This window comes from Rhinatrema bivittatum, chromosome 1 (assembly GCF_901001135.1).
Source record: "Rhinatrema bivittatum chromosome 1, aRhiBiv1.1, whole genome shotgun sequence".
NCBI lineage: Eukaryota > Metazoa > Chordata > Amphibia > Gymnophiona > Rhinatrematidae > Rhinatrema > Rhinatrema bivittatum.
In genome coordinates, this window is record NC_042615.1 from 300,805,395 (window position 1) to 300,827,596 (window position 22,202).

Sequence of the window (22,202 nt, forward strand, 5' to 3'; positions counted from 1 at the left end):
TAGTAAAAATTAACTAAATACAAATAACATATTTAGTTTCACAGAAACTAAATAACAAAATACCATAAATGGTGATTCCATATCATAATAGTCCAAATACATGAACAGTAATTAAATTTAGACATCATCATTTGTTCTCCAAAAAGAGAAAATCCACGTTACTGACACATCTGCATTTATTTTATCAAGCAAATTCAGACTCATTCATACCGCATTGTTAAACATTATATGCACGGCTGAGCAGAAATTCTTTAAAAGACATTTTAAACTTCTTAACATCTTCCAAGGATCTCAGGTCAATAGGGATGAGATTCCATTGAGTGGGTGCCGCAATCAAGAAGAAAGTCTCCCTGGTACTAAATAGTTGTGCCTGACGAACCGAAGGAACCTCTAACACATTTAGTTGAGACGATCTCAAGCATCTTGCAGGTTTATGTATACGCAACAATGCATGGAATCAGACGTACGGAGCTTATAGACTATCATGCCTATCTTAAAAACTATACGTTCATTCACTGGTAACCAGTTAAGTCTACATAAGACAGGCGAGATCCTATCAAAATGCTTTGAATAAGAGACCAGCCTAGCAGCAGAATTCAGTAAAAGCTGTATCGATTGAATTAAACCTTTGGGTAAACCGATGTAGAATCCATTACAATAATCAACATGAGGAAATATAAGTGCCCGTACAACCATCAAAAAATCTTTATCATATAACAGATGTCGTAGACCTACCAACGGCCGAAGTTTGAAGAAACCTGTTTTAACAAGCAATCTAATTTGAGGTTTGAAAGATAAGGTGGAATCAATCAAAATACCCAAACTCTTAATAGGTTTAAGAAGAGAAAATGAAAAATTATTTATTAACAAAGTATCCTGAAGAGGAGTAGAATGAGGTCAATGAATTAACAACATTGTGGTCTTACTGGTGTTAAGGAAAGGTTATTGGCTTTGCACTTGAATATGGGAGCTAAATAATTCTTTTTGGCTTTGTGATCCCAAACACCTCCCCAAAAGACAACCACCACAATGTAAACCTTTCCCCCATTCTCTATAAAGACTGATGGCAACATGAACAGGTGCAATGTGTGGCGTTCTCATTCTAATGATGTTTTTGGTTTGGCCAAGAGCATCAAGTCAGTTGTGATCTGTCATTATGGCCTCATCCTGTGCAAGGCAGTAGAATGCCAGTTTTTCTACTTCATTCTTTCTATTGCTGCTCTTGTTACAAATAAATTAACTAGGGACTACAGTATTGCACCAGGAAGTAAGCTAAGCAGACTAACTGGACCGCGTGGTCCTTATCTTCTGACATATTCTGTTTCTATTCTGTTAAATAATTTAAAAGCCAGGAGCACTATCTACCTTAAAGGGTCAGCTTTGACCATCTCTTGGCTCAGTTCCTCTAGCTGTTAATATTCTTCCTAGCTTTGCTTTCTGTTTCCTCCAAGGTCCTTATTTCTGTTGGTGCGTTCTTTCCACATGGAAGATCACTAAAACTCTGCAGATTCCCGTAACCAATCTGCAAGCACCTACTGTCAATTACATGAAACTCTAATTCAGATATCTTTCCTGGTATGGCAATTTTACATGTGGTGCCAGAGTAATATACAGAATGATTAAAATAAATGGCTAAGGAAAGAGGAAAACAAATTACAAAATGATTCGTCAAGTAAAGGTAGAGGTTATGGAAAGATTAGCATCAGGGACATGTCTCAGGATTTTGGTGCTGGCCTGAATTGTCTCTGGTCAGGTTTCATTTCTGGCCTGGTGGTAGGATACCACATATTTTGCTGTAATAACCTCTGTTTTTCCTCTGACCCCTATGATTATATAGATTACATAGAGTTTTCCTTGTTCGTTCTTTTGTGGGAAATCTTTCATTTTCCCTGTCAGCTTTGAGAAATGCACGGCTCTGATCGATTTGTAATTGGCACAGCAAGGAAGGAATTGCATTTCTGTTGCTTTTTCTCCACATAGCGTTTGACTTCTCTGGGTTTCCAGTTTAGTTCTCGTCTGCATCTTTCTGTTTCTAGTCTGTGATCACGTATTCAGTATTTGATGAGGGTCTGTCTGTTTTTTGCATTTGTAACTGAGGTGAGGTATTCTGCCAGCTTGTATTTTCTATGTAGGGATCTGAGGCAGTCCAGTTTATTCTGTTTTCCAGTTTGCAGTATTTACATTGCTGCCTTTTCGTAGGCAGATTTGTAGCTCTCTGAGTTCTGGGTGTTAGTGCTGGATTGGTATGGCAGTTTTGCTGCATAGGTGCTGATTATTTGTTTTTTCCAGGGTTTTGTGTTACTTCTCAGAGTGCCAGTGCTTTACAAGAAGCTGGGCTGCAAATGTTTGCCTATAAATTCCACAGAAATCTTCTGCTTTTCAGGAGCCTGTGCTGTACTTCTACTTTGTTACAGTTCGCAGACACCTCGTTTTCTTGGGTTTTGGCCGATGACGTCCCATAGGGATCTATATTATTGCCTGTAATATTTAATACATATTTAAAACCACTAGCCCAGCTAGTTCAGTCTTTTGATTTAAAAGTTTAGATTTATGCTATAGGTATGTTGCTTCTTCTGCCTTTTTGATCCGGACCTTCCAACAGCTATAGGAAAGCTTACTATCTGCTCTTCTGACATTCAGGAGTGGGCTAAATCCGTCACACTGAACCTGAACCAAAGTAAAATGGAGATTCTGGGATTCAGAATTTAAACTATTAGATCCCTGATCTCAAAATGCATTTCAGGACCCTTTTAAAATTTCAGGCAAGTAGCCTCTGGATTTTTTTGGACGCGGCACTATGTATCATCAAATTCAAGCAACTTTTAAAAGTTTTTTTTATGTAATGCGCGTATGATGCCTGTATGAATAAGTAAGCTCCAGTGTGCAATACCATTTTGTGATCCTGGTTGTAAACCGCTTAGCATGGCTTGCCCAGTATAAGCGGAATATAAAAACTTTTAAGTAAATCTGCATCAATTGTGTAACTTTGAAAATTCATTGAGAAGGCAAGCTTGGTCACAGTAGTCTATGCTGTAATAAGTTCAGGCTGGATTATTGCACTACACTATATAAGGGATTGACAACAAAGGGTTTACACCGACTTCACTTAATCCAGAATGCCTCAGCACAAATGTTAAAGGGCTGCAAGTGACAGGATCATATTGTCCCTTTTCTGCAAAATCTTCACTGCTTACCAGTGCTTTATAGAGCTAAATATAAAATTCTGACTCTGGTTTTTAAGGACCTAGGATGAAATGAACCAGTATATCTGAGGGTCAAGCTATCTTTTTATACTCCCTCTAGACCTTTAAAGTCCTTTCAGGGAGCCAGCCAAATCAAGTGGTCTGAAACTTATCAGTGGAGCTTTACAAGAATAGCTCCTGCCCTCTGGAACACTCTCCTGCTGGAGCTATGCCTAACCCAGGATTACCTTTACTTCGGAAAGCAAGTGAAAGACTGACTCTTCTGTCAAGCTTTTAATTGATAATGCTACCAACTCCCTGCCTTAGATATCAGGCCTAGCACTAGTTTAAAATTTGAGCTACTATCTGTGGTTTCCCTGGAATAATTATCAAACCTAGTCTAGTATCTTTATGACACCCCTAACATATCCAGCATACATATGAATATGAAATCTGGGGAAGTACCATTGATATCTCCGGTATCTCACGGAGTTAAGCTATTTGGGATCCTGTATTTTATGTGGACCTTACTTTCATCTTTCTTCTTTGGGCTGCTGGCATCTGGGGTGGGATGCAGGATTGGTTTTTATGTGCGTTTTAATTTTTTTTTTTTTTTTTGTCTTGGCCCAGTGTCGGCCCCTCTTGCACCTCTTGTGCTCACTAAATGATCAGCAGTCATCACAACATATCTGTGCAAACTGTGGATATATTTGTTTCCTTATTATATAAAATATCACAAAAAATATGAAATTGATAAATAATAAATCATGCCATTTAGGAGGGATAAGCTACAGAGAACAACCATGCCTTACATTGCTTCCTGAATAACAGATAATCCGAAGTTAATGTCAGATCTGTAAGCATAGTATTCCAAAGTGTTGGTACTACTGCTGTAAAGGATTTCTTCCCAGTTTCAGCTAATTTAATTGCCTTCTTGTTACAGAAGGCAATTTTAATAGAGGATCTTAGTTCGAATGCAATATTCTCCCAGAAGATTTACACCACAATAAATTGTACTGACAAAAGTTGCCACCAGCTTGGATTAGAAAGCTCATACTGTAATGTTTCACACCCAAGGCCCTTGATCTGTTGGGAAAGACGATGCCATATCAACTTTCTAGAGCTAAGCACAGTGCTGAATACCTGAAGGCTTTCAGAGATTGCGTGACAAACAACATTGTTGTGATACAAACCATCCAGTAGTAATGTTCTATTTGAACAGGTTTGGAGGAACAGGATTATTCCTTTGGTGTCAGGAAGCTGTTGGGTAATAAATGACACATAATCTCACTTATCTGGCAGGAAAAGAGAACATCCTGGCAGACAAGGTCAGTCAGATCCTAGACTACCATAAGTGATTCTTGGATCAGATGGTAGTGAATAGGATATTTTTCAAGTGGGGACTAACCAAGTTTGATTTTTTTGCACCTTCCGTGAATGGAATGGTCCAAAGCTTATGTTGATGGAGAGGATCAGATGTTTTCTCCCTTTCTTCTTTCATTTAGTGATAAGTCTTTGGTATGTGTATCCTCCCATACCTCTGGTTGCAAAGACATTAATAAAACTTAGTAAGGACCAAGAAACTGTAATCCTCACAGCTTTGTTTTTGGTCAAGACAGATTTGGTTTTTATTCCTTCAGGCATTATCCATCAGGAAACTAATCAACTTGGGAAATTGTTCAACTCTAATTATGCAGAATCAGGGACTGCTGTTTAACCCCATCATCTGACTTGGGGTAAGAAGATCTCATCTGGAGATTAAACCAGGGACCTTCTAGAAAGCAGTGCACAGCACTGCCAATGAGCCTCCAAACTGGCAGGGATTAAGTCTTCTGTACACACGTCCTCTGACACCTGAAACCCAAACCTTAATAAAAATTCAGTAGGGGCTAGAGAACAATCATTCTCATAGGTTTATTTTGGCCAAGGCATGATTTTGTTTCCATTGCTTCTGGTTAATCCCTAAGGAAACCAATCAAGTTGGGAACTTCCCCAGCTTTGATTATGCAAAACCAGGAATCATTGCTTCATCCCAATATCCAGTCTCTGTCCCTTGCAGCCTAAATGTTAGAAGATATGTAATATAGTCCCTCAGTTTCTCTGAGAAAATATCTCTCATCCTTCTGTCTTTTAAAAAGGAATCCACTAGAAAGTCTCAAGGCTTTAAATGGAAGTGTTAGGGCAAGGCCCTAGATCCCTTCTCTTGGCCCACACAAATATCTTGAATATTTTTTACAACTTTCAAAGAATGTGACCTCAAAGCCATCTCTGTCAGGCTTCACCTCAATGCAGTTGACACTCATCACCACCATGTAAAAGGAAATATCATTACTGTAAAGCCTCTAGTTGTTAAATTACTGCAGGGCTTATTTCATTTGAGCCTCCCACAGCTTCAAGAGTCATCAATGTGATTTTTACACAGCTAGTAAAAGCATCCTGTGAGCCTCTTGTGAACTCAAGTACCCAACCCTAGAAAATTGCTTTTTTTGGTAGCAGTCACTTGAGCCAAAGTTTATAAGCTCCAGGCCTTAGTGACTTATCCACCTTAAACTAGATTTCATCACAATGGCATGGTGCACTTCACCTTCCTACGTTCCTTCTTAAGATGGTGTCATATTTCCAACTTAGTCTCTCATCCTACCAACATTTTTCTCTAGGCCACATGTCCAAAAATGTGAAAAGGCCCTTTTTTCCTGGGATTGCAAGAAAGCAATTGCCTTCTACCTGGAAAAGATTCCAGGCCATGGAAAATCCACCCAAAGTTTTGTTTCTTTTGACCCCCAATAGGCTGGGAAATGCAGTGACAGAATGCACCATATCCAGTTGGGTGCATTGCATTTTATTTTGGTTAGGTCCAAGGATGCTTGACTTTAGAAGAGCATGCAAAAGCAATGGCAGTGTCTGTCAATCTAAGGTCTACCTCTTTTGTGGGAATTTGCAAGGCTGCAATATGGAGTTTAACCCACACATTCACATCTCATTATTGTGTGAACACAGTCTCATGGTGGGTAAGTAGGTTTGAATTCTCCTTGCTCCATGGCCTTTTTACGGGCTAGAACCCAACTCCATCTCCTTTGGGGCTATGTAATATAGTCATGGGGAACTGTGAGACTACTGAAACCACTGTGCATGAGCAGTGAATGCAAGTGAGCACAGTTGCCCTATAATAGTAGCTGTGTTTTAAAAAAGGATTGGATAAGTTCTTGGAGGAGAAGTCCATTACCTGCTATTAAGTTCACCTAGAGAATAGCCACTGCCATTAGCAATGGTAACATGGAATAGACTTAGTTTTTGGGTACTTGCCAGGTTCTTTTGGCCTGGATTGGCCACTGTTGGAAACAGGATGCTGGGCTTGATGGACCCTCGGTCTGACCCAGTAAAGGCATGTTCTTATGTACTCAACAGGACTTTTGGAAGATATGTATGAATGAAAATGGTAATTTTTCTAAAAATATAATTCAGATAAAGATATAATAGGGCGAAAACATTTGTATGTTAGATTTCTTTTCATTGAAAAAGCTGTCTACAGTATGAGGACTTGGCATCTTCTCTGTACAGCTCCCTGCAGTAGCCAAGTTCCCAAATCTCTGATTGTTCACATTACAGTAATGCCATCTTGCTGTAATGCTCTTCAGCTGCTAAGCTTCCATGGGCAACTTTATTCCAGAGATTCAGGAAAAACAGTCTGAGGCATGAGATCACAGAGAGAATGAACTTTTTTCACCATTTTAAATATGCTATAGCCAAAGTGAGTGTTGTGCTTCCCATGGAATATCTTCAGGAGAAACTGTGTTGATAAATACAGAAATCAATACTATGTCCTCTTTTGCCTTTATATTTTTAACTATTTTTAATTCAAAGGACATTCTTACAAGACTAATCTTGTAACAAAAGGAAAAACGTAATACTAAATATCCAGAAATTAAGCAAACAGGAAACTATAATAATATAAAGAAAAGAAAAAGAAACATTTATAGTATTACATTTAAAATCATAAATAGGGAAAGCAGGTGGGATGGGGGAGAGAAGTGAAAAGGGGAAGAAAACAGAAAAAAGCAATTTCAAAAAACAAAATAGCCTGATCCTAGCCCAAACCCATAATAATCAGTCCTCCATCTCAGGAGTAGAAGAAAGTCTCTTCCTAACTAAGAACATTTTCACTTGTTCAGATTACAATTTGCATTTATTAAAACTGCATTTTTGTCCTAGGTATTGTATATACAGTGCTGGCTACTTTAAAAATTCAGAAATGGTTGGGCGTTGGCCCAGCTGTGATAGCGCCATTAAGCTGAAACAGCAGCATGCAAACTTTGGCTGCAGAAACTGGAATGACAGCTTCAGAAGTGGACAATTGTAGAGGATTTTCTCCTAAAGAAATCTGCACGTTGCTGTTAGAAAGTAACAGATTTGCCACAGTCATCCCTAGAATTTCTTGTGACCGCTCATATGCTTGCAGTGGTTGATAGGAATGCGGTCCTATTTTTTATTCGGTGCACCAGCTCTTTCCCATCTCAGACCTCCTCCTCCCTCCTTTACTATTGCTTTCTCTCCTCATTCTCAGCTCTGGCTCTCTCATCTCTCTTGCTCATTTGTCCTTCCCTCGAGTTCTCCTCCCCATTCTGTTGATCTCCAGTTTTTTAGCCCCTGCCCTCATCTGACCCTCTCAGTCGCACAGCACTCATTCCCCCCCCCCCCCCCCCCAAACCTTAGTTATCCATTTTAAGGTTTTGTCTGACTGGGCTGAACCGGAGTCCCCTGGAGCAGTACCTGCAGAGGCCTGCCACCGGCAAACAAGTAGCATAAGCCGCAAAGACGCTGGAAGATCTTGGGTGCTCTTTGTCCCCCTTAGCTGCCCCTCTTTCTGCTCTTCCTTACCCTGCAGTACAAGAAGCCTATGCAGGCACTGCAGGGAGAAGAGCACTTAGAGGGGTTGTAGTAGAGACTGTGAGCATACGCACTGTTACCGAGTTCCTGTGGCGCATGCTGCTTGCTGACAACTTGGTACTGCTGCTCTAGAAGAATCGACGGTAAAGGCAGGAGGAAAGGAGAGAAAGGCAGCCTAGGAATATCCTGGCAAATCCAGGAGATTTGGTCTGTCTGCTGAAGTCTGCAGGCTTGCACGCCTTGTGAAAATAAAAAAAGAGAGGCACTGTCTCCATATGCCCATGCCAGACTGCAGCACTGGTAATTGGCTTGTTATATGCAGTACAATGTGAAAAGACAAAATATCATTTATGTTTACATTTATTTCTCTCTACCTGTTTGACACAAACTGTACAAACCAGCAGTTCATCTTGTCCCCAGAAGTTTTTAACTTTTAACATTGCTTCTGCTGCTGCTGGACTACATTGCTATATATCTTCTGGGATAAAATTGTTAAAGTTAGAGACTGGAGCACTATGATGGACATATAATGACATTTGGTCATCTGCATTCCCCAGTGCATACAACCCCACACAGGGTGCACTGCTCTTCAAAGGGAAAAGAAAGATAGAGTTGGGGCAAGACAGAAGCCCAGACCTGAGGATTGAAGTGTAGACACTTTTAGTGTCAGGGAGATTGTTTTCTATAAGGGATATACAATAGTATTGTAGTTTCCATCTATATTACATAATTGGTTTGGTGGGGGAAAAAAACCAGAAGTCTACTGAATGCAGTGTTTTCCAAAGAGCCCAACAGCTACTGAAAAAGGTAATTTAGGGGACAGGACAAAACCCACTGTACATCTGTAATAATTGTGTAACAGTGCAAAACATTCCCTTTCTATGACAATCTGCATAAATCCATGGATCTGGCACTTTTCTCCAGAGTGTCTATCATTACACCCTCTGATATTTGTCTAGTACACTTCTGAAATGTTATTGTTGTGAGCATGTCTGCCTTTGATGGTAAATGTTCCATGTGCCACCCTGAGAAAGGAATCCTGCTTGTTTTCTAACTCTGGTCAATGGTTACACATGCAGGCTCAAAAGACCCAGAAGCCATCCCAGAAACCTGCCCCTGCAGTAGTTTCAGCGGCCCCAATGGCAAAGGATCCACTAGTGAAGAAACCAGAAGTGAAGCCCAAGCAAGATACCACAAGTACCTTTCTTGCTTTCAAGCGGACAGAAGTCAAGGTACTGTATCCTAAGAGAACCCTTCAGCAGCAAGCTACTGCCTCAGTTACTGTTAGCACTGTGTATGTAATGAGAGACTATTCTTATCAAGTCTTCAAAAAAAAAAAAAAAAAAAGCTTTTGTCAAGCTCTCCTACTCTTTGCCCTTGTTGGGAAGCTATAACTTGTAAACTTTTTACATGTGTAGTAGTATATATTTGAAATGTAAAGCAAAAATCTTAGGAGCAGATAATTCAAAGTTGTATTGTAGTGTAAAATTTGCTCCGGATCAGTGACAGCTCTCCCAATATTATTATTTTATTTATATATATTTTTAAGCCCAAGTTTAAGCCCAGATCAGTAACAGCTCTCCCAATATTATTATTTTATTTATATATATTTTTAAGCCCAAGCCCAGAGGCTTGTGAGATCTTACTATTTGTGTGTGCGTGTACATATGTGCCCACACTCACACTCATACACTTTGTAGCTTTGGAATGGCTAGACCTAGTTGCACCATATTTTGTGTGCACTTAAGATGCCTGGGGGGGACATCAGATTTTCCAACTTTTGAAAATTAGGGAATGATTTGTGAGGGGAGCAGAAAGAAGGTAAAGTTGGTACATTTTCCATAGGAAACGTATGTTGAATTGAGGCAATCTAGAATGTTGCATGTTCTGATATCAAGAGTACATCATCATCTTATACAACACAAGATTTTCATTTTTAAACCCCCAGCTTTTGACAATTCCAAGCACCACTTAGATTTCATATACTCTTGACACATTTCATACTATTGACAAATAGAATGATCTCCATACTGCAGAGTAATTCACTGCTCTTAGAGATGTTCTCATATATTCAGATAGTGTATTATAAAACTTCTTAAAATAATCTTTTGACACCTTTCGATATTTTTAATGAGGAACATGCCTACAGCAAACCTTGAGCTATGTTTTACTGGAGCAAAACTGATGAAGTGTGTAAACTGAAGCACTGTGTCTGAGGGACCTGCTGCAACTCCCTTGCTGCTGCTTCCGCACTGTGGTGTGCTCATCAGGTCTCCAGTCACGGCTGTAAAAGCTGCATGTGCCTGCCAGCTTTCACAGGCCCCCCAGCATGCTGCACAGGATCTGGGCAGTCATATTACAGTACAGCACTATGCAGAGTAAAGTGTGTCGCGCGCACAGACCAAATGAATGAGAATGGGAAAGGGACATTTTTTGCTTATTTTACTATCCCAAAACGAGTCAGCCTGCGACACGTTTTAATGGTGTATATCCTGCAACCCAAAGAAAAGAGGTAAGGCAAAAGCCCCCCCCCCCCCCCCAAAAAAAAAAAAGATCAATAGGTTTTTGAATAACATTATGATGGTTTATTGCCCTAACATGTAAGGAAGCTAGGACAGAGCAGAAGGTCACAGCTCTCTTGGCTAGTTGATAGCTAATAGTTTTAAAAGGGAAGCTTCTAAAATCCTTGTTTTTTAAAAAATAAAATATGCCCTCCCTTTCACCTCCCACATACACACACATGCATTCACTGTTTACCTCTTATTGAAACTCTATGTTAAAAACTACTTTTATTATGTGATCCCATATTTTCACAAAGGAAACAAACCAGATTGGAAGTTCTGGCAAGACACTTTATAATTTGGCGAAATGAATCTTCACAGAGGGCACTTACTGATGATCTGCTTGTTTGATTAAGCAAGGGAATGGGAGGAGGGGCTTGTTATAATTGCAACATTAATAATGGCAGTTATTCTCAGAGGACAAGCAGAATGGCAGTCCTCACATATGGGTGACATCATCGGATGGAGCACAGCATGCAAAACTTATGTCAAAGTTTCTAGAACTTTGACTGAGCATGCCATTAAACCATGCAGAATCTTGTCAGTCTCTTTTTTTTTCCATGGATCTTTGTGGTTGCTTGTAATTGAGTGTCTCTCTTTTTTGCATTTTTCATGGTTTTGAGCTGTTTTCCAGCGAGTTCCTGTCAATTTGTCATCCCTTTTATTTGATGCCAACATGTCCACTTCTGGTTTTAAGCCTTGCCCTGGTGCTCGAGCACTGTGTCAATCACGTATCCTCATGAATGATATGTCCTCTGCCTGGGGGCACTGCATGACATTCAGGGTTGCAGCAAGTGCGCCAAGATGACCCCTAAGGAATGTAAGATCTGACTCGAAAAGATGGAGCAACTATCTGGGTTGGAGAATGCCAGACCATCAGCATTGGCGTCGATCAACTATGGAGCTGCACTGATGTACACTGAGGCATTGCCATCAGCGGGCCATCAGTTCCATCGATGTCTATTGCTGCCAGGGACGCCAGAGATGGACCATTGTCTGCCTCCACCAGGTCAAAGGCATTGTCTTTGACTTCAGCGTTAAGGGAAGCCAAAAAAGCTTTGGCATCTGTCCCCTTGATGCATGGTGCCAGATGCAGATATGCACCAGCTTCAACTGTAATATCCCCGAAATGCCCCGAGGCAAGGAGCACCAATCCTCCAGTGATGCCCTGAGTCACACATCCTGAATCCTAGTCAGTATTAGCAACAGCAGTTTTTGAGAAGGAGTTGGAGAGGCACATACAGATGGCCCTGCAGAAGGCGATGCAGAGTCTGGGTGTTGCAGCACTGATGACTTAAGAACTGGCATCGTCCTTCATTGAGCCACTGTTGGAATCTTTGCATATGCTCCTTGGTGCCTTACTGACACAACCGGTGTCAGTTCCCAGGGCAGGTGGCACAGCCTACTGATCTGGGGCTAGTTCACGGCTCCTTGGAGGAGGAAGCTCATCTGGAGAGCCTTCCAGGGCCTGAGCCCCCATAGCCAGCAGAGTTGGTACCCACACCACTGGCCAGAGGTAGAGTGCCCCTGTCGTCGGGCAGTGAGAGCAAGGGCCTCTATGACCCCTAGGAGCATGACACCTCTGATGTTTCCGATGATGCATTATAGGGTCTCCCCTTGGAACCTTCTCCTCCCTCTGACAGAAGGAAGACTCCTCTGGTAGACCTCTGCTTCACAGGATTTGTCAGGGAGATGGTGGAGGCCATGTCGTTTCAGTTGCAAATACAAAAGGATACCCGACACAAAATGCTGGCAACCTCCAGTTTGTGGAGCCTTCCAATATGATCGTGGTAGTCCCAATGCACAAGATCCTTTTGTAGTTATTGTTGAGGATTTGGGAACATCCCCTCCTAGGTCCTCCATTTAGCAGGAAGGTGGACCTGGTTTATCTCATCGAAAAGGCTCTCAGATTCAACAAGCTTCAGCTACCGCACCAGTCTGTGGTCATCAAATCCATTCTCAAGAAGGCCAAGCACACTTTAACCCATTCCTCAGTGCCCCCAGATAAGGATCAGAGGACCATGGACTCCCTTGGGAGGAAGATGTTTCTAAGCTCCATGTTTATTACCCACATAGCGGCCTATCAGCTCTACATGAGCCAATATATACAGAACATTCTGAAGCTGGTGCAGGGGGTGGCTGAGCAGCTGCCTCAGCAGCAGCAGGGCACCCTTGAGTCGCTGGTGCAGAAGGGCCTGGTGCATGGAAAACACAGGGTCCGAGCAGCCTACAGTGTTTTCAAAACAGAATCGAAGGTCTTTGCAGCTGGAATTGGCACCCACAGACTCGCATGTCTGCGGGTGTCTGAGCCTCCAGTAGAAAGTGCCAGACAGACTCGTTGATGCGCACCAGAGAATCTCTTCAGAGAAGTGAAGCATGGGGTGGCTTAAATGCATGAACACCATGCAACACTTCAGCAGCTCTCAGTTGGCATCCAGGTCCTCCCTCTTCTGCTAGGAGGTCTTCAAGGCCGAGCCAGAGGAGACCTTTCTTCCTCCCAAGCAAATACTATCCTCCACCGCCTCAACCCCGTCAGCTACATTAGACCCCCTCACAGCTGTCCCAGGCAGTAGAGGGCACTGAAGTCCCAGTTAATCCTGGGATGGAGTTTTGACTGGATCATAGGTAACATAACTATGTACACCATACTCAAGACGGGGGGAGCTGCGGGTTTACATGAACAAGTGACCCCTTGCAACCTTCAATCAGTGGGTTCTTTCCATCATCAGGGGAGGGTACAAATTAAACCTTTGGAGTACTACAAATTGCCGCCCCCCCCCCCCCCTCAAGTCTCTATCAGGGAGTGATAGTGCATCAGGAAATACTTCTTGTGGAGCTCTCCTCCCTCTTAATGGCCAGAGCAGTCAAATCTGTCCCACCAGGTGAAAGAGGGTAGGGATTCTACTCACAGTACTTCCTGATTACAAAGAAAACAGGAGGACTACATCTCATCCTAGACCCAAGGGCCTTGAACAAGTTTCTCCAGAAGAAAATGTTCAAGGATGGTTTCACTGGGTACGTTGAACTGGTTGTTGCAAAAAGGGGACTGGCTATGCTCCCTCAATATAAAAGACATGTACACCCTCATTGAGATCTTCCATGATCACTGGAAGTACCTCAGATTTGTGGTGGAGAATCAGCACTTCCAGTACCAAATGTTGCTGTTTGGGCTAGCGTCAGCCTCGCATGTCTTCACAAGATGCCTTGCCATGATGGCATACCTGTGCAGACTGGGAGTCCATGTTTTCCTGCACTTGAATGATTGGCTTCCTGGGCAAGAGCCAAGGAGTCTCTGCGCTCGACCATCCGAGTGCTGGAGTCACTAGGGTTTATCATCAACTACCCCCAACTTCCATCTCAGCTCGTTACCCGCATTTGGACTTCATTGGAGCCATGCTAGACATGGCTCAGACCAAGGCCTTCCTGCTGATCTCAAGGGCCATCAGCTTGATGTCCATCGAAACAGATTCAAGCAAGCCAGAAGATCTCAGCCTGGCACATGTTGAGGTTGTTGGGCCATATTGTCACAACAGTACATGTCACTTCCATGGCGTGCTTGCACATGAGAAGAGCCCAGTGGACCAGTCATTCAGGGCACCAAGTCATTCAGGGACTTAGGGTGACTCGGATGCTGTCCCAATCTATCCAGGACTCCTTGTCCTGATGGCAGAACCATTCTAAAGTGGAACGAGGGGTTCCCTTCAAAAGACCTCTGGTTGAAATTGTCCTAACTACTGATATGTCCACCTTGGGTTGAGGAGCTCCTGTAGATCCATCTGGGAACAGTTGTGTCAAATCAACTTACTGAAACTCTGGGTGACCAGGTACACTCTGTGGGCTTCCAGAGATCAGCTGGCCAACAAAATTGTGTTGATACAAACTAACAGCAAAGTGACAATGTGGCATGTCAACAAGCAATGAGGCATGGTCTTGTACCACCTGTGTTGGGAAGCAGTCCAGCTTTGGTCATGGGTCCTTAAGGCTACATATCTGGCCGGAAAGGAGAACACAACAGTGGACAGACTGACTTCTTCTGACCCCACGAATGGTCTCTGGACCAAGGGGTGGCGAATTAGATCTTCCACGTGTGGAAGCCCAGAGTGGATCTGTTCACTGCACCTTGGAACAGGAAGGTTCCTCAATTCTATCCCCTGTACAATTCACACAGCAAGCCAGCATCAGATGCATTCACTCGCCATTGGGGTGAGGGCCTCCTGTAAGCATATCCTCCAACTCCAATGAGATGGGATCTAAGGAAACTGGAAGAGTAGTCGAAGATATGTCAGCTGAAATTCAACGCCAAGAAGTGCAGAGTCATGCAAAATAGGGTGTGGAAATCCGAAAGAACTGTATTCGAGGGGGGAGAAGGGCTGATGTGCACGGAACAGGAGAGAGACCTGGGGGTGATAGTGTCTAATGATCTGAAGTCGGCGAAACAATGTGACAAGGCGATAGCTAAAGCCAGAAGAATGCTGGGCTGCATAGAGAGAGGAATATGGAGTAAGAAAAGGCATTGATTTATCCCCTTGTTCAGGTCCTTGGTGAGGCCTCACCTGGAGTACTGGGTTCAGTTCTGGAGACCGTATCTCCGAAGGGACAGAGACAGGATGGAGGCAGTCCAGAGAAGGGCGACCAAAAAGGTGGAGGGTCTTCATCAAATGACTTATGAGGGGAGATTGAAGAATCTAAATATGTACACCCTGGAGGAAAGGAGGAGCAAAGGTGATATGATACTGACTTTCAGGTACTTGAAAAGTTTTAATGATCCAAAGACAACGACAAACCTTTTCCGTTGCAAAAAAATCAGCAGAACCAGGGGTCACAATTTAAACTCCAGGAAGGAAGACTCAGAACCAATGTCAAGAAGTATTTCTTCATGGAGAGGGTGGTGGATGCCTGGAACGCCCTTCCGGAAGAAGTGGTGAAGACCAAAACTGTGAAGGATTTCAAAGAGGCGTGGGATAAACACTGTGGATCCATAAAGTCTAGAGGATGTGAATGAAGTGAAGAGGCATGGGGCGGCTTGCGGGAATGATGGCTACTACCTGGAGATTAATATCCTAATTAAATAAACATACACACAGTTAATGTGACTCCAACATTGCTCTATGCTTCAACAGCAAGAGGAAATGTGAAAAAAAAAAAAGGATTTGCATCCACAAAAAACAGGGGAGTAGCTTGCTTGATATGGCGATTACTACCCCAAACCAAATTAGCCTGATACTTCACCAGCATAGTTCTCTGCTTCAACGGCAGGGGGAATGATGACTGAGTTGCACAGGCTGGATAAACATGCGTGGGAGTAGCTTGCTATGACGGCGGTTACTACCCCTAAACAATTAGCTAGATACTTCACTTAGATGCAGCTCCAGCACTGATACTTCACTTAGATGCAGCGCCAGCAGTGCTAACTACATTGATGGCAGGAGTGGAAGGGAAGTAGAACGATGGCGGGAGTGGAAGGGAAATAGAACAAAAAGTCACTTACAAGGGACAAGAGAAACAGATAAGTATGGGAAAAAAAAGTGAAAGCTTGCTGGGCAGACTGGATGGACCGTTTGGTCTTCTTCTGCCGTCATTTCTATGTTTCTATGTAACTCCACTGATGTTGATGACTTTATTGAAGCTTCACGAGGACAAAGGGACTATGATCCTCATAGCCCCTCATTGGCTAAGACAAGTCTGGTTTCCACTCCTTCGGGAGATGTCCATCAGGAAACCAATCAGGCTAGGGACTTCCCCCAGATCTAATCACCTGGGATCAAGGCCTATTGCGGCATCCCAACCTCCAGTCCCTGGATGTTAAGAGGCTGAACCTACAACCACTCAATCTCTCGGAAGGTGTGTTTTAGGTTCTGGTGGTTTCCAAAAAGCCTACCTCTAGAAGATCCTATGCACTGAAGTAGAGATTTTCAGTGGAGTAAGCAAAAGGCCCTATATCTTTTCTACCAACATTTTTTCCCCAGGCCTCATTGCACCAACGCAAACGAGCCCTGCACAGTTTGGACTACAAAAGAGACTTAGCCTTCTTTCTAGAGCGGACAGAAGCCCATAGACAGTCCACCCAACTGTTTCTTTCTTTGGATCAGAACAGGTTGGGCATCATCATTGCTAAGCAAACGCTTTCCAATTGGCTTGTGGCTTTCATCTCCTGTTATACCTAGGCGGGATTGCATCTTGGAGGCCATGTCAGGGATCACTCTGTTAGAGCCATGGCAGTGTTGATAGCCCACTTGCAAACAGTCCCCATGGAAGAGACCTGCAGGCTGCGATGTGGAATTCCATCCACTCATTCACATTGCACTACTGTCTGGATAGGGATTACTGATGCAACAGCAAATTTGGCCAATCTGTCCTTCAGAACCTGTTTGAAGTGTAAACCCCAACTCTGTTACTGCCTAGGACATGTTCTTTCTTTTCAGGCTGCCTCCCCCTTGTTACCAACAAAACTTGTTGTGCCTTTGGCACTTGTTTGGCGTTTTGTTGGACCTCTTTTATGTTGGGGGACATCCTGTAGCTAGGGATTCACCCATGTGTGAGGACTGTCATCCTGCTTGTCCTCAGAGAAAGCAGAGTTGCTAACCTGTAACAGATGTTCTCCAAGGAGAGCAGAGTACCAGTCCTCATGAAACCCACCTACCACCCCATGGAATTGAGTTTCATTCCTCAATTCTATGTTATAAGACTGAAGAAACCCCGTGTTGGATGTATGGTATGCATGCTGGGCATGCTCAGAAAGGCTCAGTCAAAGTTCTAGAAACTTTGACATAAGTTTTCCATGCCGGCTCCATCCGATAATGTCACCCATGTGTGAGGACTGGCCTCCTGCTGTCCTCAGAGAACACCTGTTACAGTAAACAACTCTGTTTTCCTACTGTATTGTGGACATTTGCAGCTATGAAAGGCACTCTTCACATTGTTGATAGTAATGTTAAATGTTTGTTTGGCGTTTTGTTGGACCTCTTTTATGTTGGGGGACATCCTGTAGCTAGGGATTCACCCATGTGAATCTGTGCTATCTCTTTGTATCACAGGACATTCGGTCAAACCAATTTGTTTCACTCTACAGCTCGGTATGTCTCTGTATACCGTTGGAGTGTGACATGACCTAATGGCACATGTTTTAAACCCTTGGAACTCAGCTTTTTTTTCTGAATGCACCAAGGGTCTTAAGCACTTAAGAATTCCCTAAAATCTTCAGTCTTAGCAGGATAGTTCTGCAGATGCCTGTGTAATGTGAAAGACAGCAAGTACATGTTGTGTTTGTAGCAATACATATTTTAAACATTCCTACATTTTTTCCTAAATTTTTAAGTACAGGCACTTATTTACAGTTGTGGTTGGCACTTTGCTCCTTTTGTAAAATTCTGATAGGTTGCCAGTCAAACTCATCTCATTGACTCGCAAATCAAAGATTGCCAGTAGAGGACACTGTGGGTCTGCAGGCAGCAGCCACTTGAAATCTTTTTAAGATTATACTCAAAGATTATTTACTTCTCAATGAAATTATCTGGAACTTTAGAGGGAAAGATTAAAACCTAGCTTTGCTTCAGTGAAACAACAGGCAGAGGAATGTATCTTCAGTAGTAGTATCAGCAGTGCTTTTTTGCTTGGGATATGACAGACTTATCATCGTAAATTGTGAAATCATATAACAGTAAGGTGCAGGAATCAAATAGGTCTGCATTGCTGTTTTAAGTGCTCTACTTCTGGCAGATTGCAGTTTGCATAGTTCAGTAAAGGATCAATGGGCTGATGGCAGACAATTCTAAAATTAGTAGAAGGAAAAGAAAAGGACGGTATTGGTGTTAAGTGATTTATGTCCTTTGCAGTGTTTTAAAATGTAACATATTTTCTCTGATATCCCATCATCCTCCTTGTAAAAATATTGTTAGACTTGTTTAACCAATATTTTAAAATAATCTGAGCTATGATCCTGTGGCCAGTCCTTGCAAGATATCAATAAGATCTGACTGATCCCCTGTGTAGATATCAAGTAACAGTGCCACATTAAAGCTTGTATTCACCCCTGGTGTGAGCTTGGGCTTTGTATTCCCAGCTCCTTGACAGTACATTTAGAAGGTACTACAGCACTTGAGGCAATTTTCAAAATTATGTGGATTGTTGCAAAGGACCCATTTATTTTCTCTTTAAGAATTGCCTACTTTGCAGAAATTTGCAGATACTTTTCCCAGGGGGGAATAAAAGTGAATAGTTATGAAAATCCAAAATTGCATTGTGGCTTCCTCTGATTCCACTTTTCCCATGAGTAAAAGTGCATTTAATGTTGTTCCCTGTATGTTCTTTTACCTATATACAGTATGGGCAATATTCAAACAGCCTTTTTACCCTCGTAAGTGGTTTTTGAAAATTGCTGTCTTAGTCATGGAACCTAAAGGAAGACTATCCCACATATCATGCCTTTACAGCAACATTGGCTGTTAAATTTTCGGAGAAGCTTGAACAATCTTGTGTGAAATATCGACAAAATGAAATAGTTGTGAAATGAGGGAATGTTGTGGTGGTAAAGCAGTGTTAATAATGCTCCCTGACAGTAGCTAGTGCCTGACGATACATGATTGTGCAGCAAACGATTTTGGCAGTCAGATGATAGTAATAAATCATGTTTGATTTCTAACTATTTTATAGATTAATTTGGAATTTTGTTTTTTAGCCATCATCGACAGTCTCAGGAAACTCCTCCAGTGCTGGTGCCTCTTCCTCTGCTGCCAGCGGTCTTACTGGCTGGGCCGCTTTTGGAGCCAAGACTTCCTCTGCAGGTCCAAACACTGCCAAACTGGGTTCAGCAGCGCAGACTACTGGCGGGAAGCCTTCCTCATCATCCACTGCCCAGAAACCAGGCAGTTTATCTGGCTTGGCTACATCCAAAGCAGGACTGGGCTCCAAAGCCAGCTCAAACAACAGTAGCACAAGTCCTGTCACAGTGAAGACTCTGCCACCTCTTGCACTGGTGAAAACTGGCCTCAGCCGTGCCCTCAGCAGTGACAGTGTGAGCAAAGGCAGCTTGCCAAGTCCAAGCAGTACATCCAGTGGTGGTGGCAGCAGCAGCCAGGCAAATAGTGGGAATGGAGGCAGTGGGATAGCAGCAGGTGGCGGGAGTACTGCCAGCAAAGCGGCTTCTGATGCAGGCAGCCAGGCAGCAGGCTTGAAGGTGCCCACGTCCCAGGAATCGCAACTGAATGCCATGAAACGACTGCAAATGGTGAAGAAGAAAGCTGCCCAGAAGAAACTCAAGAAGTAGTGAAGCTGCCAGCCTGCACCTTTTGAACATCGTTCATCACCTCATTACATCAGTGGTGTAAGGAAGGATATTATTCATTGTGGATCTGGATAGTGTTACCTGAGTGTGCTTTCTTTGCACTCAGTAAAGCGGGGTTTTATTGAAGATCCATAATTTCTGCATGTGTTTAATAGATTTATTATTATTTGTATAGCGCTAGTGATGTACAGAAATATTTCATGCAACTATTGTACATATTTCATTGTACAGAAGTATTTGTAATGTATGCACAAACAGTTTTGTAATATAAAATTTTTAAACTGTACAGTACATGAGAGAGACATCATTTTGAATAAAACTGCTGTCCTTCATTGTATTCCTTTCATTATAAGGACAGTGGAAGTGACCATTACTTGCTTATACCACTCAAGTTAGGCATTCAATCACAGACAATATTAGTTGATTCTATTGATGACCATTACCAAGATCACTTTTGCTCTTCAAAGAGAAAAGTCAAGTATATGGCTGGTGTGGCTTGCTCTGCCCTGTCTCCCAAAACTCTCCAGCATGGCCAGTTTCAGCAGGCTTGTACTGAGGTCGAGATTGAATCTGATTATCTAATTCAAATTATCTGCTTTGTGAGGGATTTTTTTTTTTTTTACCTTCAGAAGATTTCTAGTATATTGAAAGGGAAAAGGTAGTATAATTTATACTGAATTGGCATTGAGGATCTTGACCAGATCAGCCTCCAAAAGAGTTCCATTTTAACTAAGCCCACCTCAGTAAGAATATCTCCTTTATTGGACCTAGAACACAGGGTTATTTATTTATTTTATTTATTTTTAAAAATCTCTTATATACCGCTACTCATTATATTGCAGTGCTTTATAAGATGCCATACACATTACCATAATTGTGTCTACACTGTATTACGGAGGTTGAGAAGATGTGGACCCTTAGTCCAAAGAGGAGACGGGGAACCAGAGGAGACGGCTCCTCGGGTTCCCCCGTCGGGTGGCGAGGTTGAATTGAAGCAGGAACCAGTTGGATCTTCGCCACTGAAAGCCCGCGGTGTCGAGGAACAAGTCGCATCGAAGGTAGCATCAAGTGGATTTATTGTGTACTCAGCCATACTTTCTGAGCAGGTTGAAGGGGAGGACAAGGTCTCCGCCGACGGTCGGAATATTTTTTGGCCATTTGGTTGGCTTTAAGCAAGGCATGCCTGGTGGAGGTCCAAAGTTGATGTAGTTCATCAGCAGAGAGCTGGGCCATCTGAGACGGAACGGTCACAGGGATAGGCAGTAGTGGGCGAGGTTGCTTGCCATAGACTAGTTGAAATGGAGATGAGCCGGTGGCAGTGGAAGGGTGTGAGTTGAGGGCAAACTCAGCCCACGGAAGCAGATTTGTCCAATTGTCCTGTTTACTGTTGACATAGATACGTAAGAATTGTTTGAGGGTTTGATTAGTTCTCTCCGCCAGGCCATTGGTTTGCGGGTGATATGTGGACATGTATTCCAGCGTGACATTGAATTTCTGGCAGAGCGATCTCCAAAACCTAGCAGTGAATTGAGGTCCTCGGTCGGATAGGATACTCTTGGGTAGACCATGCAGTTTGAAGATATGATGGACAAATAACTGAGCCAGTTGAGGTGCGGAAGGTAACCCCGGAAGGGGCACAAAATGAGCCATTTTACTGAATTGATCAACAATCACCCAGATGACTGTGTTGCCACTAGACGGAGGCAGATCAACGACAAAATCTGTTGAGATGTGTGTCCATGGTTTGGTGGGCACAGGCAAGGGTTGGAGCAGGCCTCGAGGCGGTCCTGGGGAATTCTTGTGACTGGCACACATGTGGCACGATTCCACGTAGGATCGAACATCCTTAGTCATTTTGGCCCACCAATAGTATCGACAGAGAGTGAGCAGCATCCGGTGTTGTCCCAGGTGTCCCAAGCTGTGGGAATCGTGGGCCCAAGTCAATACCTGCTTTCGGAGGTCTTTCCCGGAGGAATGGGCAGGGTGCCAGCCAGCAGTACTCGCAATGGTTCAATGATGAACTTGGGGGGGTTCGGTAGTATCTGTGGTGTCAAAGCCTCAAGAGAGTGCATCTGCTTTTATGTTTTTGTTGGCCGGGCGGTATCGCAGGATGAAGTTGAACCTAGTGAAAAACAGTGCCTACTGGGCCTGTCGAGTGTTGAGGCATTGTGCCCGGTGCAAGTACTCTAAATTCTTATGGTCAGTATAGACTGTGATCTGATGTTGGGCTCCCTCTAACCAGGGATGCCACTCCTTGAAGGCGATCTTGATGGCAAGCAGCTCCTTATCTCCGAT

The 22,202-nt window shown here is 43.0% G+C and overlaps 1 protein-coding gene across 1 annotated transcript in view; it reads left to right on the forward strand.

Moving 5' to 3' along the window:
• Nucleotides 1-20,239, forward strand: part of INTS12 (integrator complex subunit 12) — an 82,555-nt gene extending 62,316 nt beyond the window's left edge. The window contains exons 6-7 of the mRNA XM_029596919.1: nt 9,146-9,298; nt 19,302-20,239. Coding sequence (XP_029452779.1) covers nt 9,146-9,298; nt 19,302-19,889 — 741 coding nt within the window. The 3' untranslated portion in view covers nt 19,890-20,239. The remainder of the gene's footprint in view (nt 1-9,145; nt 9,299-19,301) is intronic.
• Nucleotides 20,240-22,202: the final 1,963 nt, after the last annotated feature.